Genomic DNA, 20,755 nt, shown 5'->3' with positions numbered 1-20,755 from the left:
TTAGATAAATATTTTATGTGTTTGTTCTATAATTTCCCCTTTTCTCCTCACAATGTGTTTAACATCTATGCTGCCACATGTAATTTAATTCATTCCATTTAACTGCTGTATAGTATTTCCATTACATGCTTGCTTTTGTTATATTTATTAGTTTTTTGTGTGTGACTTTTTAAAAACAACATGGTCTACTCTAAGAAATGCCAAATGCAAAGTTACTCAGTAGTGTTGGGTGGGGTAAAATGTCAAATGCTCTGTTGGAAAATAAGGATGGAGAATTAGCTGTTGTAGTTAGCATTGTGAAGTCCATTGGTGACTGTGACAGCAGTGATTTTGACCATCACCTTTGCAGGGCCTTGGAAACTTGTCCCCCAGCCCAGACGTAGTCAATTAGAAACTTAGGAATGGGCCCAGCAATCCATGTTTTAAAAAGCCCTCTATATGATACTATTGCATAATAATGTTTGAGAACTACTGTTCTAATCCATTTAGTTCTGTACAAAAAAAAAAAATGAAACCCATCTTTTTAAATGAGCATCTTTATTCTCCTCAGTGGCTTTTTATTGCTTTTATAATAAAGTCCATAGTTTCGCCTTCAAGTCGTTTATAATTCTTTTGTAATCTGATACCAGGTAAGATATTTGATTTCAACTGTTTTCTTTGTTTTACATTATGTTTTCAGGCCATACTGGGCCATTTTAGTTCTCTGAACATATCAAATGTTCGCATATCTTTCTAGAATGAATAATATTCCCTCTGACCTTAGAATAAATAATTTCTATTCATATGTTATATATTAGGTTAGACACCACTTTCTCCATTTTTTAAAATAATGGTTTGGGGCTTCTATTGTATTCTCCCAGTATTGTATATTCAACCTCTATAGTGGCACTTACTAGACTGTAATTGTTTCTTTATCTGTTTGCTTTTTAATCAATAATGAGCTCTTTGAAAGTAGAGACTTTCTTGTGGTTCAGTTATTTTTTGAATGTTATGTTTTCAAAGACATTTTCATGGGAAATTGTTCTAGGGAGTAATGGATAGGATTTATCACGCTGCCACATAGCACATGGAAATGACACATTATTGCCTTTTTTATTCCAGACAACTGATCATAACTGGGTTCCATGTTTACATGATGAAACTGAGAAACTATTTCGTAAGGTAAAATAAACAAATACTATGTTTTGTCAACTCATTGAGTTGACAAAAGAGACTTTTAGGAAAGCTAATGTAATATATAATATGGTTTTGTGCAAATTGTGTTTACTTGCTTAACTGTTATATAACTCAATTATTTGAGGCTTCTGAAAATAGCATATGTTTACGATCTTTCAGTTAATCCGATTGGATAACCTTTTTGCTTATTGGAATGTGAAGTCCCGGATGTTTTATCTTACTAGTTATGATGATTCATTGGTAAGTAACTTTTTTTTAAATATGTGTATATACACATTTGTTGATATATTTTGCATAACATTTTATTCATTGTCATTTACCTAACATACTGTAGTCAGTGGTCATTTTTTTCAGGCAAAATCAATTAGCAGAATTTACAGAAAATAGGTGAATATATGTACCTGTATACAACCATGTATAAACACACACCTTGTTTTTTAATAATTGACATAAAACATTATATTAGTTTCAGGTGTACAACAATTCGATATTTGTATATATTACAAAATGATTTCCACAATAATTCTAGTTAACATCTCTCACCATACACAGTTAAAAAATTTTTTTTTTCCATGAGAAGAGAACTTTTAAGATTCCCTTAGTAACTTTCAAATATGCAATGCAGTATTATTAACTAGAGTCACGATGTTGTATGTTAGATCACCATGTTGTATGTAAAATAAATTCTTATTTTATAACTAGAATATTGTACATTCTGACTCCTATCACCCATTTTGCCACCACCCACCCCCTGCCTCTGGCAACCACCAGTCTGTTCTCTTATTTATGAGCTTGTTTGTCTGTTTTTTTGGTTCATTTTTTTTTTTTTAGGTTCCACATAACATATTAGATAAAGTATTTGTCTTCATCTATTTTACTTATTGTACTGCCCTCAAAGTCCACCTGTGTTGTCTCAAATAGCAAGATTTCCTTTTTTTAATGGCTGAATGATATTTTCTTACATATATATACACACCACGTTTTCTTTATTCATCTGTTGATGGATGTTTAGGTTGTTCCCATATCTTGACTCTTGTAAATAATGCTGCAGTGAACATGGATGCACATATCTGTTTGAGTTAGTGTTTTTGTTTTATTTGGTAAGTATCCAGAGTTAAAATTGTTGGGTCATATCGTAGTTCTATTTTAAATTTTATGTGAAATCTCCATACTGTTTTCCATAGTGGTTGTACCCATTAACATTGCACAAGGGTTTCCTTTTTTCCGTATCCTTTCAAATACTTGTTATATTTTGTCTTTTTTATAATACTCATTCTAAGAGGTATTAGGTGATATTATATTGTCATATGATTTGCATTACCCTGATGATTAGTGAGGTTGGATTTTTTTTTTAATGTACCTGTTGGTCATCTATATGTTTTCTTTGGAAAAATGTTTATTTAGAACTTCTGCTCATTTTGTAATCAGGTTGTTTATTTTTTTACTTATTAGTTGTGTAAGTTCTTTATATATATTGGATATTGACCCCTTATTAGATATATGAATAGTAAATATTTTTTCCTATTCAATAGATTGCTTTTTTATTTTGTTGATAGTTTCCTTTGCTGTGTAGAGGCTTTTTAGTTTGATGTAGTCTCACTTGTTTTTGCTTTTGTTGCATTTTTAATTTTGATGTCAGATCTAAAAAAATCATCACTAAGACTAACATCATGGAGGTTACCATGTATATTTACTTCTAGGATTTTTATGGTCTCAAGTCTTACATTGAAATTTTAATCCGTTTTGAGTTAATTTTTGTTTATGGTGTAAGATATTGGTACAGTTTTATTATTTTGCATGTGTCTATCCAGTTTCCCCAAATTTAATCTTTGTTGTAAATTAATTGGCCATATGCGTATGGGCTTATTTCTGGGCTCCCTGTTCTGTTTCACTGGTCTGTGTGTCTGTGTTTATTCTAGTACTGTATAGTTCTGGTTACTGCAGTTTTGTAATAGAGCTGGAAATCAAGGAGTGTGATGCTTCTAGCTTTGTTCTTATTTCTCAAGATTGCTTTGGCTATTTGGGATCTTTTGTGATTTCATACATATTTTATGATTGTGCTTTTTCTGTGAAAAATGCCATTGGAATTTGAATAGGGATTGTATTGAATCTGTATATCGCTTTGGGTAGTATGGATTTTTTAAAACAATATTAATTCTTACAGTCTTGAGTGTGAAATATCTTTCCACTTACTTGTGTCTTCAGTTTCTTTTAGGAACGTCTTATAGTTTTCAGTGTACAGGTCTTTCACTTTCTTAGTTAAATTTATTTCTAAGTATTTTTTTTTCTTTTTGATTTAGTTCTAAATGGAATTATTTCCTTAATTTTGCTTTCTGATAGGTTGTTACCAGTGTATAAGAAATGCATCCGATTTCTGTATATTGATTTTTGTATCCTGCATCTTTACTGAATTTGCTTATTCTAACATTTTTTTTTGGTTGGGGTCTTTAGGATTTGCTATAAATAATACCATGTCATCTACAAATAGTGACAGTTTTATTTCCTCCTTTCCAATTTGGATGGGTTTTATTTCTTTTTCTTGCCTAATTGCTCTGGCTAGTGCTTTCACTACTATCTATCCTCTCTAATAAAATGGTAATATGCAAATTAACCATCACTCCGCTACATAAGCCATGCCCACCAGCCAAGCCACGCCCACCAGCCAATCAGGGCAAGTATGCAAATTAACCCCAATCCAAGATGGCTACAGCCACAGAGAGCAAGGTTTCCCAGGTAACAGAGCAAGCCAAGCTTTCCATAGCCATTGCAGGCCTAAGCCTCCACTCAAGCTACAAAGTTTCAATTATAGAAGGTAAACAAATTCAAACAAATGGTGGCAGAATGGAGCTTGAGAGAGCAGGCCAGGGTTGCCGGCGGCAACAGGGGAAGCAAAGCTTTCTGCACACCCTGGCCGGGCTCACCCGCTTAAGGCTACAAAGTTTCAATTGTAGAAGGTGAATTAACTGCCACAGAAATGGCTGCCGCCCCAGAAATGGCTGCCGCCCCAGGCTACAAAGTTTCAATTGTAGAAGGAAAATAAATTCCAGATACCAGGGCCTCTGCTTGGATTGCCAGGAGGCGTGGCCGGCCTGCAAACCACCACAGGCCCCTTGCTCAGGCTGCCCCACACCCCAAGGGAACCCCCACCCTGATCTGTGACACCCTTCAGGGCAAACCAGCTGGCCCCCACCCCTGTACCAGGCCTCTATCCTATCTAATAAAAGAGTAATATACAGATTGATCATCACTGCAACACACAATATAGCTGCCCCCATGTGGTCAAAGATCCTGCCCCCATGTGGACACAAGATGGCCACCACAAGATGGCCAGCAGGAGAGGGCAGTTGGGAGGCACCCGGCCTGCAAGGGAGGGCAGTTGTGAGGGACCAGGCCTGCAAGGGAGGGCAGTTGAGAGGGACCAGGCTTGCAAGGGAGGGCAGTTGGAGGTGATCAACCCTGCAGGAGAGGGCAGTTAGGGGTGACCAGGCTGGCAGAGGAGGGAAGTTGGGGGCAAACAGGCTGGCAGGGGAGCAGTTAAGCATCAACCAGGCTGGCAGCGGAGTGGTTAGGGGGTGATCAGGCTGGCAGGCAGAAGCGGTTAGGGGCAATCAGGAAGGCAGGCAGGCAAGCAGTTGGGAGCCAGCAGTCCTGGATTGTGAGAGGGATGTCCGACTGCCCGTGTAGGCCCGATCCCACCAGGATCGGGCCTACACGGGCAGTCGGACATCCCTCCAGGAGTCCCAGATTGGAGAGGGTACAGGCTGGGCTGAGGGACAACCCCCCGCCGTGCACGAATTTCGTGCACCGGGCTTCTAGTATATACATAAAATAAGCGACCATTATGACTTGATGACTGGCCATTGCTGTGACGCGCACTGACCACCAGGGGCCAGACGCTCAACGCAGGATCTTCCCTGGTGGTCAGTGTGCTCTCACAGCCAACCTCCTGTGGCTGTCCAACCTCCCCTGCTCCCTTCCCCCCAGCCGGCCGGCCCCAATTGGCCCCGATCGCCAGCCAGGCCAAGGGACCCCACCCGTGCACGAATACCTGCACAGGGCCTCTAGTGTTAAATAAAAGTAGTGACAATGGTTATCCTTGTATTGTTCCTGACCTTAGAGGAAAACTGAACTTTTCACTGTTGAATGTTATATGAGCTGTGGGTTTGTCATATATTCCCTTTACTATGTTCAAGTGTAATTGTACCTCTATATCCACCTTGGTATAGAGAGTTTTAATCATAAATGGGTATTGAATTTTGTCATATTTTGTATAGATGTCTATATATAAACATGTTTAAATATATATCTTAATATTTCTAAGGTATTCTTTTATGAGATAATTGTCTTTAATGAACCATTATCCTAACCACTTTAATATTTTCTTATATCAAAATCCTCCTAAGTTTGAGTTATTTATTTTTTATAAATTGCTTTTAAACTTTTTTCATTTGCATACAATAGGATTTTGTCAGATAAAGGTATATTGTCATTAATATAAATAAAAACAATTTATCTTTTAAAAGGACAGCTTGAGGAATGGCATTGTTGATGAAAATATTGTTCCAGAAGGTTATGATTTTGGTAAGTATGTTTCCTAAAGTAAAAATTGCAATTTTTATTTTATTTTATTAATAAATTTTATTAATTTATTTTATTAATAAATTTTAAATGAATATTGTTGATATAACTGTGCTTTTCATATTAATTTCTCATGTAATTAAATGTATAAATGCAAAAGCAAACACATATATGTCATTCATTGTTGGGGAGCTTTTGGTTATATATCAAAACCAGGAAAGAAAAATGTCCAATAAGAGTAGTTGTTAATAAATTGTGAGTTCTCTATTTAATAATAGTTATGATAATTTTTAAAGACATTTTAACATGGCAAATACAATTTAATAAGGCTAGATGCTGCAGTCTATAGTGTGAACTTACTATTTTAAAAATGTGTACTTAAATTTTTTCTTTATTTTTTTAATTTTAAATAGTCTGAAATGAACGTGTAGTATTTTTTTTAATGAACATGTAGTGTTTTAATAATCAGAAATAAGTTATTAAAATATGCAGTGAAAAAGAGTGCTGTTTCTTTTATCCTGAAGGCACTCAATAAATATTGATTGGTGATGGATAACTTGGCTGACAATGTTGTTAACCATAGACTATCCTTCCTGAAATTATTTCTTTTTTTGGCTTATAGACAACAATATGAATTATAGACAGAAAAAAGATAACAGAAACTTTTTCACCAATTAAATGACAGTTCATCTGACCAAATCATAGCATTGTGGAAATATGGAACTGTAAAAGGAATATATAAGACATGAAAATCAGTATTTTCAACTTGATCCTTTTAGTACTATGAAACTCTTGAAATGTAACTCAGTTTAATTTATTAAAATTTATATTATTTTCCAGTATTTCGCCCCATATCTGCTAAAGCCAAACTTCAGATGAATCGCCGATCTGATTTTGACTTTTCCGCCCCCAAGATAAAACTGGATGTTGAATTACATGACATAGCGATTGAATTTAATAAACCACAGGTGATTTTTTTAAATGGTATTTTAAATTGTGAGTTATAGTTTGATAAAAATAGAACTAAAATTTTAAATGTTTTTCTTTTTTTAATTTTTTTTTTTTTGTTAAAAATTTTTTAATGTTGACATTACTCCTTTCCCCCCCTCTATCCTTCCATGCCTATCCCTTCCTTGGCCTTTACCAAATTATTGTCTGTGTCCGTGGGGTATGCATATGTGTTCTTTAGCTATTACCTTCACCTTCTTTGTCCAGTCATCCCCACCGCCCTCCCCTTGGGGCAAAGGCCAGTCTGTTGCATGTATTTGATATTTATGCTTCTGGTTCCCTTTTATTTGTCAATTTATTCATGTTTTTAAAATATTCATAGTTACATGGTAAAATTTCCTTTAAAAAGTTTAACTTAGCTTCAATAATTGGAAAACATCTGAAACATGTAAGAGCTTTATGTTTTTCATCTTTCAGTATTTCAGTCTTATGGAGCTTCTTGAATCAGTTGATATGATGACGCAAAATCTGCCATATAGGAAATTCAAACCTGATGTACCTGTTCACGGCCATGCCAGAGAATGGTAAAATGTCTTAAATTTTTAAATTGAAGTATAATTGATATACAATGTTATATTAGTTTCAGGTGTACAACATAATGATTCAAATTATCACCATTAGTTACCATTCCTACCATATAGAGCTACAAAATTTTTCTTGTGATAAGAACTTTAAAATTTAATCTACTCTCTTAGCAACTTTTAAATATTCAGTGCAATATTATTAATTTTAGTCGCCATGCTGTACATCATATTCCCATGCCTTATTTATTTTATAACTGAAAGTTTGTAACTGTTGACCCCCTTCAACCCATTTTGCTCACCCCAAACTCCTGCTTCTGGCAACCACCAATCTATTTTCTATACCTATGAGCTCATTTCCTGTCCCCTAAAGATTCTATATATAAGTGAAATCATATATTATTTGTCTCTTTTTTACTCACTTCACTTAGCATAATGTACTCAGGGTTCATTCATGTTGTCATAAGTGGCAAGACTTTTTTTATGGCTACATGATATTCCATTATTGTATATATATTACCACATTTTCTTTATTCATTCTTTCATCAGTGGATACTTAGGTTGTCTTCATGTCTTGGCTATTGTAGATAATGTGGCAGTGAATATGGGGATGCATATATCTTTTTGATGTAGTCTTTTCATTTTCTTCAGGTAAATTTCCATAAGTGGATTTGCTCAAACTAAAACTTTTTTTAAGATTTTAAAAATATAGCATAAAAGTGAATTTCTTGACTTTTTTAAGATACTCTAAAGGCTGACACAAACTATAGTTTGATTTGCAATTAGAAATTACTTAACCTTTTGCACTCGGATGTCGAGTGTGACTCGACACGGTTAGCATCGGTAGCAGGAATCGAGAAAAAAGCAAGCAAGTGCAAAGGGTTAAGGGATTCTTTATAATGGAATTTATAACTGGAGTACTAGAATAACATTTATTCACTGTATTTTTTGAATTATTGAACCATATTCCAATTTTTTGTCTAGCATTGTCTTCTTTAAAAGTTTCAAATTTTTGTATTATACACATGAAGCATGTTATTAAACCTGTAAAGGTTATGGGCGTATATAAAGTACTACCCCTTTTTGAAATTCAAAGTATTGTCATTCCAGTTATTAAGCTCTTGCATAGTTTCTAGATATTGCAATTATTCTTTCAGTTGACTATTTTAATTATTATTCATGAGACTAAAGTGCTGTTTTCCCATTAATACTTAAATACTTTTTCTGAAGACCTATATTTATTGCAACAAAATTTAAGGATTTTGCTTATTTTCACTTAGGAAAGATAATATTAATTACTATAAAAACAAATATGGGAAAAAGCAGGTGCTCAAATTATATACCATTTTCATATTCTTTGAATGATAGTTATGTATGTTAGAGTAGAAGCAATATCAATTATATTTCATACTGTTGGTTTGAGGGTGTTAAGTGTAGGGTTTTTGTTTTTGTTTTTTTAACTAGGTGGGCTTATGCTATACATGGTATTCTTGAAGTAAATGTTTGCCCCCACTTACGGATGTGGTCATGGAAACATATTAGCGATCATCGGCAACAAATGAAGCAATATAAAGAACTCTATAAGAAAAAACTAATAAATAAGAAGCCAGCTGTTGAACTTCTCAGCTGTTTGGAGGTTAGCATTTTGAAAAATAGTTGAATATTTTGTGCCTTATAACTTCTAAGACTTTTGGGACTAACACTTCCTAATTATTTGTTCTAATTGTGGAAATCTGTAATCAACCTAAAGGCCTCTAAAAATTAAGCATTTATATTAGCCTAGGTCTTGAGAAAGTCTCCTACCTCAAAAACCATTCTCTGTCTCTCTTTTACTTAGATGTTTTTCTTATCCTCTTTAAACTCATTTGGGTGATACAAGCTTTGGTGTTATTCTCCTGGGAGCTTTTGGAAGATGAGATTATTCTGAATCTGGAGAGATTTGGGTTCATGCAAATAATAACTTAAAGCCTTAAATTATTAAGACATTTTTAACCTCAAAGGCTAAAAAGTTTTTGTATATTGATTCCAAGTTCTCTGTGTTGTTTCCTAAGCCTTACATTATGTCACCACTGCATTTCCCCTGTGTAAACCATCTAACTGTGCATTAATCAAATACAGTTTCCTATCTTCTATACATTTTGCTTATGCTTACAGCCAAGTCTGTACTCATATATTTCATTTGCCTTTCCTCATCTCTGCTTATTCCAGTTTTACTTATCCCTCAAGTTCTGCCTCAGTCCCATCTCTTATATGAACTTTCCTGAATTTTCTGCCCAGATAGAGCTCTTTTTCTTTTAATTCCTGTGGCATTTCTAGTCTTTATCAGCAACTTTACCTTTAATTATTTATCTTGAGAGTTCTCTAAATATTAGTGACCTTATCTTTTAGCATTATAGTGGTATATTCTAGAAGGGACTATTTTACAGATGGATGAAGTACAGCTTAAGGACAGTAAGAGGAGTTAACTTCTTGAAATTAATGTAACTGTTCTGATCCAGGCCAATTTCCAATTTGTAACTTCTAAATATTGAGTTTTATTTTTGTTTTTGAGGTAGGAGACTTTCTTAAGACCTAGGCTAATATAAATGCTTAATTTTTAGAGGGTTGGTTACAGATTTCCATACTTAAGCCATTTTTACCTTAACCTCAATCCTCCAAGTCTGCTGGACAGTAGCACCCTAAGTTATTTTCTAGATAATGGTGGGCCATGGTTGCTTGTCTTTAGGAGAAAAAGTGCTTTGCACGTGAAACTCCCAAATGTAATCATGGAAATAATGTATGAAGATGTGATGAGAGATTTAGCTTTTATCAACTTATTTTAATAGCCATAACAGCTTTGAAAGTGTAAAATTTAAAAACAAGTTTTAAGTGTGTCTAGATCTACTTGGAGCATCTTGATGATGGCATAGGAACTGTGCACATTATATGAAGGTTTTATAAATTGTATTTTTAGTTGACAGTGACACTGTGTTTACCCTTACCTATAGTTAAAACCCAGATAAAAATCATTTTAAACAGTGCATGTTTGGTATCTTTTAGTATGTGTCTGTAAATCTTATAGAGTTGTAACTCATATACATGATGTAAGATTTCTTTGTTCAGAAAGTTTTTCATCATTACTAATTTCCAAGCTGACATTGTTTCTCAGAATTTAACCAGGAATATTATGTTGATGGGTGATCTGTTTTCTGCTTTCTATCATATCTTTAGTGCAGCAATTTGACAGCTTATATATACTAAAGTTATTTATAATTGTTTATGTAAACACAATTTCCTTTATATTTTTAGGAGTTGGAGAAGACTCTGGATGTATTTAATATAACTATAGTGAGACAACAGGCAGAAGTTGAGGTAATTCCAAATTATCTTTCAGTTAGTAAAAACAAATCTAGAGTCCATATAGATTTGAAAGGTGCTGTGATATTATTAGTATTGTGCTGTAATATACTGTTTCCTAAAATGGGTTCAAATTTGCTTTTTTGTGTTTATTATAAGAAAATTCGATTTAATGTTTTGCCGCATCCATTTAAATCAGATTCTGTTGGAAAAATATTCTTTGTAGGTTATTGGATTTATACTCAGAGTAAATGTGAAGATGAAAAGCCAATTTGATTTTTTTAAAATTACCTTTCCATGTAAGACAGTGGGATTAACTGCCTTGTAATACTAAATTCTTATGTTTGGCTAATATTGCAGTTACTTTATTCTGTTGTCAGTTTGTATAATGTTTACATTTATTTACTCAAGTAAACAACTTTTGGAAATGTTAGGCTTATAGTTCTTTAGATTGTTAAATAAAGGATAATTTGTCATTTATTTGAAAATTTATATATTTTAGGTAAAAAAAGCTGGATACAGGATATACAAAGAAGGAACAAAAGATTCAGAGGAAAATAAAGGATGGTTTAACTGGTTGTGGACTTGGTCAGAACCAAAAACTAAAGAACAACAGCCCGATGTTAAACCTGGAAGTATGTTCATTTTATTTTTTAGTGGTGCAGTTAATCATCAGATATAGTAATGTAGCTAATCATCAGGTATGAAAATTGTTTTGCAGAAAATTCTCTAATTAAATAAATATTGTAAGTATATATGCATATAATATATACTTTATTCTTGTTATCAATAAAATTACTATTAAAACATTGTAAATATATGACAAGTAAAAATTAAGTAATTTTATTATTTTACTAGTGTTCACAAAAGAGTTTTATGCCCAGGGGATTTGGTAAATGCATATAGCACAATAACAGATAAATAAAGATTTCAAAAGTGTATAAACCATTGTAAATTTTTATTTAAATGATTTCTTGTAAAGATTTTCCTAACCAAATGCTTAAGATTAAAGCTTTGGAGTCTTAGGGGCTTAGGTTTACTTACTGAATCTATCACTTATTAGCACTGTGGCTCTGGTCAATTATTTAGCTCTTTGAATCTCAGTTTTATTAATTATAAAACGGGGGGAAATTATGATACTTGTACTACTTACTTTTTGTGCTAGGTGTGTTGCCTAGCACAGTGCCAAATACAGTTAGCCATTTTGTAAGCTCTTGGTTGATACCAGTATTTATAAATTTATATTTTTGGAGAATAATCCTTCTAAAATTGCCAGTGCCATTCTAACATTGTGATTATAATTTCTTAAAAGTATTATCAAAAGAGAGTAAAATTTACATTTAATTAAAGGCATCTAAATTATGGGTTAGTTTTATCTTGTTATCAGTTAAAAGCATAGAACACTTTGTTTATAATTTGTAGGTCTTGAAGAAATCTTGACACCTGAAGAAAAAACTTTACTCTATGAAGCAATTGGCTATAGTGAAACAGCAGTTGACCCAACCTTGCCAAAATCAGTAAGGTTTTCATGCCTTATATCTCACTGTTGAATGATGTTTTTAATCCTTTAGGAATTACGTTACTGATTTGTTCTGTGATTTTCTTCTGGGTCTGTAAATATTGTTTTTACTTTAATTTCCAAGGTATGGATAAATATTGTGCCATACTTTGTAGTATTACGGGGTGATTCTTTAAGATATAAGGGTTGCTTTTAAATTGTTTTCTGGTTTTTGGAAAGAATAAATTATGTGAATAGGATATGAATAAGAGTGTTTGATATACATATGTGTGTGTGTATTTAATTTCATTCATCTGAATATACTCTAGTTTGAAGCCATGAAGTTGTACATGCACTTGAAAAGTATGTCTATTGTTCTAAGAGAAGAACAACGAAAACGTGAGCTATTAAATATTGTTGTAGAAGAATTTAGCACTTGGGTTGTACAAAGACCAGGAGCACAAGCCATGAAGTAAGTATTCATTCATTTTTATCTTTTTTAAAAAATATTTTTATTTATTTATTTCAAACAGGAAGGGAGAGGGAGAGAGTGATAGAAATATTAATGATGAGAGAGAATCATCTATCAGCTGCCTCCTGCATGCCCCATCCTGGGGATTGAGCCTGCAATCTGGGCATGTGCCCAGACCCAGAATTGAACCATGACCTCCTGGTTCATAGGTCGACGCTCAATCACTGAGCCACGCTGGCTGGGCTATTATTTTTTATCTGTAAGAAAAAAATTCACTGTGAAATTGGAAGATAGATTACAATTTTACCATATTTTCCAAAGAGTACTATGGCTTAATATATCCTTTTGTATTTTTATAATTATTAAAATAATGCATATTAATAGAACACTGCATGCTCAGGAAACATAGAAAGACACTAAAGAATAATACAAAAATCTCAGTAAGCCACACTATACAAAGAAAAAACAACATTAATAGTTTGGTGTTTATCTGGAAATGTATTTCACTTTTGTTTTTAAAAATGGCTTTACTTGGGGGGTGGGGGGAAGGGTACATCTGTAATACTTTAAACAATAAAGATTAATTTAAAACAACAACCAGGAACACAGACAATAGGGTGGTGAAGGCCTTGGGTCGGGGGCCGGGAGTGGGCTAGGATAGGTCAGTGGGGGAAAAGGGGAACATGTAATACTTTCAACAATAAAGATTTTAAAAAATAGCTTTACTGAGATATAATTCACATATACAATTCATCTATTTAAAGTGTACAATTCATTTGTTTGTGACACTGTATGCCACATTACATTATGTTTATCAGGTAATTCCAGAACATTTTTACACCCTAAAAAAGAAACCCTAATACTCATTAGTTGTCACTCTCATTGCCCCCCTCCCTTGTGTCAGCAATAACTAATTTACCTTATTCCTAAGACTTTGTTTTGGGCATTTAATATGCACAGAATCATGTAATATGGCCTTTCTGTCTGTCTGCTTTCACTTACCATGGTATTTCAAGGTTCATCCATGGTATAGCATGAGTTAGTGCTGCATTCATTTTTAATCCCTAATAATATTCCAGTATATGGATATACCACATTTTGTTTGTCCATTCATCAGATGATGGGTAATGGATTATTTTCATTTATTGGGTATTATGCTAATGCTGCTATGAATATTCACGGACAATATTTTGTGTGGTCATTAAGTTTTAAATTATCTTGAGTATATATCTAGGAGTAGAATTGTCTCATATGGTAACTCTGCTTAACCTTTGGAGGAATTGCCAGACTTTTCCATTACTACCAGTAGTGTATTAGGTCTTTAATTTATCTGTATCATTGGCAACACTAATTTTTCCATTTGATTATAGCCATCTTCGTGGGTATAAACTAGTCTCTCATTTGTTTGATTTGCATTTCCATTTCCCTGATTACTAATGAAGTTGAACATCTTTTCATATGCTTAGTCACTATATTTTTTTGGAAAAATGTCTATTAAGTTCTTTTGCTCATTTTCAAATTAGATTGTCTTATTACTGAGTTGTAAGAGTTCTTTTTATATTATTTATATAAGTCTCATCACATAAAAGATTTTCAATTAATTTTTCCCATTCATTGTTTTCTTTTAATTTTTAATGGTAGTCTTTTAAGCACAAAGTATATCTATTGCTAATACTTTTTTTTTTTTTCATGCAGATTTGAAACCAAAATAGATTCCTTTCATGTTACTGGCCTACCAGATAATTCAACAAAACCCCGCCTCCTGTCCTCATTGGATAATACTGCATCACTTTTCCAGATTACATTTGAGACAAATCCATTAGATGAAACTGTTGCTCAAAGGTGTATCATAGAAGCTGAACCTTTAGAAATAATATATGATGCAGTAAGCATTTTTTTAAATTTCTAAATTTTAATATATTTCAATTTGGTTTGATTTTGTGCCTAATTTTAATGATACTTATTTTTACCAGAGAACAGTGAATAGTATAGTGGAATTCTTCAGACCTCCAAAAGAGGTAAATCTAGCACAGCTCACTTCAGCGACTTTGACAAAACTTGAAGAATTTCGTGATAAGACAGCAACAGGTAAAAATACCAGTATTAAATATTGAATCCTGTTCCAAACTTTTAGGCATTTAAAGCTGATTTTAGTAATGTATTTCTTAAGTTTCTTTCTAGACTAGATACAGTTTAATTGAAACTAATTTTGTACTTACATTTAAATGCAGATATAACAATAATTATTCCTTATACTCAAGTCAAACCCATTAACTACATTCAAGTTAATTACAAAATTTTGTTAGGATTTTTGAAATTGTGTTTGACAGAAACTGGCCTTTGAATTCTTTTATAAAATCATAGGGCTTCATGCAATGGTCTTTTTGTTTTAATTACTGCCCCTTTGCCTTTCAGCTCTTTTGTGACGTTTTCTAACCACTACCTGTTCTGAACAAAATGCTTTTGATTGAAGCATAAGGTTATACACATTAAATAAACTACATCACTTAAATTTTTTCAATCCAGCTATTCAGAATTTTACCTATTAGTGTGCTGTTGTCATTTTTATTTTCTCAGAATTCATGTTAAAAATATCTGGTCCTCATGATAGTTATTGTGTGGGTTTGGTTTTTGTTGTCTTTGAGAATTAAGGTACCTTTCTTCTTGAATATCAGATGTCCTAAACTTTATAAATTAACATTGTTTATTGATTCAAATTGATGTATTGCTGCTTACAGAATTTCATCTCATGGGGTCATTATAATTTGATAGTTGATAATAATTTTAGATTTAAAAGCCAATGCTGGATTTGAGACCATAAAATAGATTAGTTTGGTATATAAATTACATGAAAGTGAATGGATTGAATTTATTAGAATAAAACACCTCAAGTGAATGAAATACCTGAGGAATGAAGAACTCTGTTTTGTTGCCTTTTCTGGTTTACATATGGTTTTATTGAAGGTGATTTAATTATCCAGGATTTTTTCATGTCTCAGTAATGTCATAAGGATAAAGAATTATTGTTCAGTATGGTAAATGTAGTTGTATTAAGTTCATGATTTGGAAAGAATTATATAGATAGGGGTTATGAATAAATGTTTCATAAAACTTAATTTTTTAGATATATTATCTCCTGAATATTACCTAAATTGATTTTTTGGGGTTAAAAACATTAATTTGAAGAATCATTTTAATTTTGTACTTAGTTATGTTTAATTAGAATGTACATATTAACTAACATTTACTTGATATTGAAAATAATTTGCTCAGTCATTTTAAAATGAATTCTTATTTCACATTATTTTAAGATTGTGCTATCAGTTCATACATTTAATAAAATTTTTTTGAGTAATTTGTGAAAAATATTCATTGTGAAGATTTAAATTTTCTGCAGGTCTACTGTATATTATTGAAACACAGAAAGTTCTTGATCTCAGAATTAATTTGAAAGCTTCATATGTTATTATCCCACAAGATGGAATTTTTAGCCCTACATCAAATCTGCTTCTTTTGGATCTTGGTCATTTAAAGGTATATACTAATAATATTTATATTGGAATATGGTACTTAAGGTATTTCTTTGTTTAAAATATGTTTTATTTTTTAAGTAAGTTTTATTTGGTATATTGGTTTTTAGACTTATGAGAAATCTTTTCTGGTGAATAAAGTGATTTCATTTAATTAGGTAGTTTTCCTACATTTCAAAAAGCAAAATGATCAGTTGAACTCTGCAGGTCAGAGGTGAACCAAAGAATTACAATTATATGTAGAATTTGAGAGTAATGCTTAAGGAGTTGATTTCCTTTTCAATTTAAGTTTATTACTAGATTAATTACAATATATAGAGTATGAGGGAGTTCTGGAAGTAATCACATATATCTTCGTCCTTCTGAATTTTTGTGTGTGTATAACTTTAGATATTGATATTTCAATTTCTATTAAATAATCCTAAATTGAGAGATGGTTGTTTTGCATTTACCTAATTTACATAGCTCTATTCACTTATGTGTATTTTTCTTCCGTAGTTTTTTTAAATATGTTTTGATTGATTTTAGGGAGAGGAAAGGAGAGGAATAGAGAGAGAGAAACGTCGATGAGAAACATTGATTGGTTGCCTCCTGCATGCCCCATACTGGGGATCAATTCTGCAGTCTGGGCATGTGTCCTGACCTGGAATCGAACCTGCAATCTCCTGGTGCATAGGATCATGCTCAACCACTGATCCACACAGGCTGGGCCTTCCTGAGTTTTGAATAGAGAATACTTTTTTTTTTTTCATATTTCCAGATTTGCACTGTTCAGGGATGGGAACCTTTTTCTTTTTTTTTTTTGCCAAGAGCCATTTGTATATTTATAACATAATTTGTGGGCCATACAAAATTATCAACTTAAAATTGGCCTGCTATATTTGATCAAATATTCAATTAAGTCACCCCTAATGCCTTGACAGGGCTGGATCATATGATTTCATGGGCCTTATGTGGCCAGCGGGCCGGATGTTCCCCACCTCTGGTTTATATAGTACCCACTGACTATTTACAGTTGATTAAGTTGATTAAAATAAAGTAAGATAAAAATTTAGTGTCTTAGTCACATTAGCCACATTCAAGGGTTTAATAGTCACAAGTGGCTAATAGCTACTGTATTGAACAGCACAGATGGAGAACAAATTCATCATTGTAGAAAGTTCTATTGGATAGCACTGCTCTATATCATTAAATGTAGAGGAATAGCTGTAACTATTTAAAGACCCAAGAGGGATGGATAATATTAGAATGCTCATTCTGGCTTTCTAACAAATATGTGCCTTTTCTTGACATTCTCCATTTTTCTATGTTTTATTTTTCAGTTGATAATTATATAGACAACTGCTGAATTTACAGTTATAATATTTATACAGCTAATTATTCATATTTTAATGTGGTTATGGAATTGGTTCAAGGCAATCTGGTATAGTTGAGCGAGCATAAGGTCAGGTGTAAGGGTATTAATCTTGTTTTGTGATCTTAGGCAATTTGCTTAATCTTTTGCTTTCAAAGAGATAATTTGATTGTGTACACATGAGCTATATAAAATCTATCCTACCTAATAAAAGAGTAATATGCAAATTAACCATCACTCCACTACACCCACAAGCCACACCCACCAGGATCGCAGGCAACTGGGGGTCGGCTCCTGCGATCCATCGCAGGGAGGCTGGGGTCCGGCCTTGCGCACCACCCGGGAGCCTGTGATGGATCGCAGGCAACTGGGGGTTCGCTCCTGCGAGGGGATCTGCTCCTGTGGTGGATTGCAGGGAGCTGGGGTCCCCTGCCCAATGGGCGGTGTCTGCGATCACAGGGAGCTGGAGGTCCCCTTCCCAGGCCTAAAGCTTTGGCCAGAGGCTTTAGGCCTGGGCAGGGCCCAGCCAGTGATTGGTGTGAACTATAGAGGAAACACCTTTTCTGACTGCACATTGGCTAAGCTTCCTGTATGCCACTGGTAATATTCTTAGTAACTTGGGTAATAAGAATCCAAAAAGGTGATCTAGGATTTTTCCACCACACTTCTGGAGAAAAAAATGAAGGTCCGCTGCTGGAGGGCTAAGAAATGTCATATCCTGCCCTAGCCGGTTTGACTTAGTGGATAGAGCCTCGGCCTGCCCACAGCAGGGTCTGGGTTGATTCTGGTGAAGGGCATGTACCTAGGTTGCAGGCTCCTCCCTGGCCGGGGCCCAGATCAGGGCTCATGCAGGAGGCAACCAATCAAAGTGTTTCTCTCACTTTGATGTTTCTCTCTGTCTTTCCCTTTCTCTTCCACATTCTCTAAAAGTGGAAACATATCCTTAGGCGAGGATAAAAAAAAGAAAGAAAGAAAGAAATGCATATCCTCTGAAAGACACATCTTGAAAATGCCTAAAGAAAGTTGTCATTTTTTTCTTGGTGAAGGGACTGGAGTCGTGTTGATGAAAACACCTTGGTGGCTGTGGTGACTGACATTGGCTGCAGCAGCGGGGTGATGGGGCTGGTGCCTTCCCCTGATCAGCCCGGTTGCCTCCTACAAAGGGAGGCCAGACTGCGGCTTAGGCCTGCTTCCCGTGGGGATTGGGCCTAAGCCATCAGTAGGACATCCCCTGAGGACTCCCAGTATGTGAGAGGGGGCAGTTTGGGCTGAGGGACCCCCCACCCCCAGTGCACGAATTTCGTGCACTGGGCCTCTAGTATGTATATAAATTTATTTAAAAACCTATATACATATTTATGTGTGTATATACCAGTGTATATACAAGTAAGATCTTGATATACTGCTCTGGAGTGATTTCCAGGATATTTATGTGAAAAAAGAAAAGTAGTGTGCATAGTACATCAATAAAGGGGAGATACAAATAAGATACAATTATAACTTGCCTCGGGTCACATAAATGGCAGAGTTGGCAATAAAATTTAGCTGTCCTAATATTTAATCCTGGACTTTTAATTCTTATTATAAAACTATTTAAATACCTGTCATCATGCCAAAGAAATGTTTTATAATCCTTTTTCTTTTTAATAAAAAGGTTTCTTATCAGATTTTAAAATAATTTAGATGTATTATTCTCCAGGACTAACTTGGTTCCCTTCTTTTAATATAAAGAATTAGGAAATATAACAATATATTAAAATTCATTTTACAGTATATCTAACCTTCTCCTTACACGTGTCATGGGTAAAGATTATTTTTTTGTTTCATTAATTCTCACCCAAGATATTTTTTTCATTGATTTTTAGAGAGAGCAGAAGTGAGGGAGAGAGGAGGGGGGAGTGGGGAAGAGAGAGAGAGGAACATTGACGTGAGAGAGAGTTGACATCCACTGGTTGCCTCCCGCAGGTGCTCCAACTGGGGCTGGGTTCCAACCTGCAAACCAGGTATTATGTGCCCTTGACGGGGAATCAAATCTGTGATCCTTCAGTGGGTGGACCAACACTCTACCCACTGAGCACACCGGCCTTGGCTAAAGACATTTCTAATAGCCTTATATGTCAGCTTGTGAGTTTATCCTCTCCAGTTAGCTTTTTATATTCTGAAAGATAAAAACCTTATCTTTTCATTTTGGAGTATTTTGCATAGTCTAAACTATTAAAATTAACTTCAAGGTGACAAGTAAAAGTCGTTCACAATTACCAGATATGAAGCAAGGTGGGGCCAGACTTGAAGAGATAATGCGTAGAGCTTATGATTCCTTTGATATTCACCTTACAAGCATTCAGCTGCTTTACAGCAGAGTTGGTAAGTATATAGTACATTATGTATTGTTCATTTTGCTGCGGTGATTAATTAGGTGTTTAGACAGTTTCTCCGAAGACCTTCATTCTAAATATGTTAGAGCTTCCATATTTTTTAATTAGAATTACATAGTAGATAAGAGTAATACCGAAACTGGGAGTGATTTTACCTCACCAAAGATACTGTCAGTGTCTGGAGACATTTTTGATCGTAACACTTGGATAGTTGGGGCACCACTAGTATTTAGTGGATGAAGGTTAGGGATGCTAGTAAACATAGAATGTAGAGGAAGGAACTGTCAACAAAGACTAAATTTGGTCCAAATTCCAGTAGTGCTGATATTGACAAATCCTGATCTAGACCAGTGTTCTCCAACATTTGCATAAGATTAGAAAACATTGACACATTTTTAAAAACATTTGTATTACACAGTGGGATAATCAGAAGAAACTGCTCAAGGGTGGATGCAATCAGCCTAGGCATCCCCAGCCATAAATAGCTACTGCAAGATGGAGGAGGATCCCTATCTTAAGCATAAATTACCCCATTCATTCTGTTGTACTAATCAGGAGTCTCTAATGGAGACCTAGTCAACAGAGCCAGAAATTCACTTGTCAGGAGCCACTAAAGAATAGTGAGAGAGCCCGGAGAATTTGAGCCCTTTTTCCACTGTGTTATATTGATTTTGAATTCCTTGGTGTTAGTAAACATTCAGATAATTCAACAAAGGTGGATTGGTGACTGTTTTTAGCGATCTCTCTGTGTATATATGGTTAGATTTTAATTAACTGAGCTAACTAATGAAAGGAGAAGCAATAGAGAACCCAAAGTAATGGTTATTAAAAATGTTAGTTTATATAGGACTGGGACATTTTTGTTTTATTTGTCTGACTATATTTGCTTTAGGGTAATGAAATTGGT

General features: G+C 34.1%; 1 protein-coding gene across 6 annotated transcripts in view; it reads left to right on the top strand.

The window, feature by feature from the left end:
- The window catches only part of VPS13A (vacuolar protein sorting 13 homolog A), a 215,167-nt gene that overhangs the window by 45,492 nt on the left and 148,920 nt on the right, over positions 1-20,755 (top strand). For all 6 annotated transcript variants that reach the window (XR_013814532.1, XR_013814533.1, XR_013814534.1 and 3 more), the window contains exons 8-21: positions 1,102-1,161; positions 1,336-1,416; positions 5,700-5,757; positions 6,595-6,722; positions 7,180-7,286; positions 8,748-8,919; positions 10,572-10,634; positions 11,122-11,254; positions 12,042-12,136; positions 12,447-12,589; positions 14,285-14,474; positions 14,563-14,677; positions 15,987-16,123; positions 19,705-19,837. Coding sequence is in view for 3 of the 6 variants with exons in the window: in XM_079790912.1 (XP_079647038.1) it covers positions 1,102-1,161; positions 1,336-1,416; positions 5,700-5,757; positions 6,595-6,722; positions 7,180-7,286; positions 8,748-8,919; positions 10,572-10,634; positions 11,122-11,254; positions 12,042-12,136; positions 12,447-12,589; positions 14,285-14,474; positions 14,563-14,677; positions 15,987-16,123; positions 19,705-19,837 (1,615 nt within the window). In the remaining 3 variants the exon portion in view is untranslated. The remainder of the gene's footprint in view (positions 1-1,101; positions 1,162-1,335; positions 1,417-5,699; positions 5,758-6,594; positions 6,723-7,179; positions 7,287-8,747; positions 8,920-10,571; positions 10,635-11,121; positions 11,255-12,041; positions 12,137-12,446; positions 12,590-14,284; positions 14,475-14,562; positions 14,678-15,986; positions 16,124-19,704; positions 19,838-20,755) is intronic.

This window comes from Cnephaeus nilssonii (assembly GCF_951640355.1).
Source record: "Cnephaeus nilssonii genome assembly, chromosome: 14".
NCBI lineage: Eukaryota > Metazoa > Chordata > Mammalia > Chiroptera > Vespertilionidae > Cnephaeus > Cnephaeus nilssonii.
Note: the sequence above shows the minus strand (reverse complement) of the source record. Positions and strands in the feature narration are given on the sequence as shown.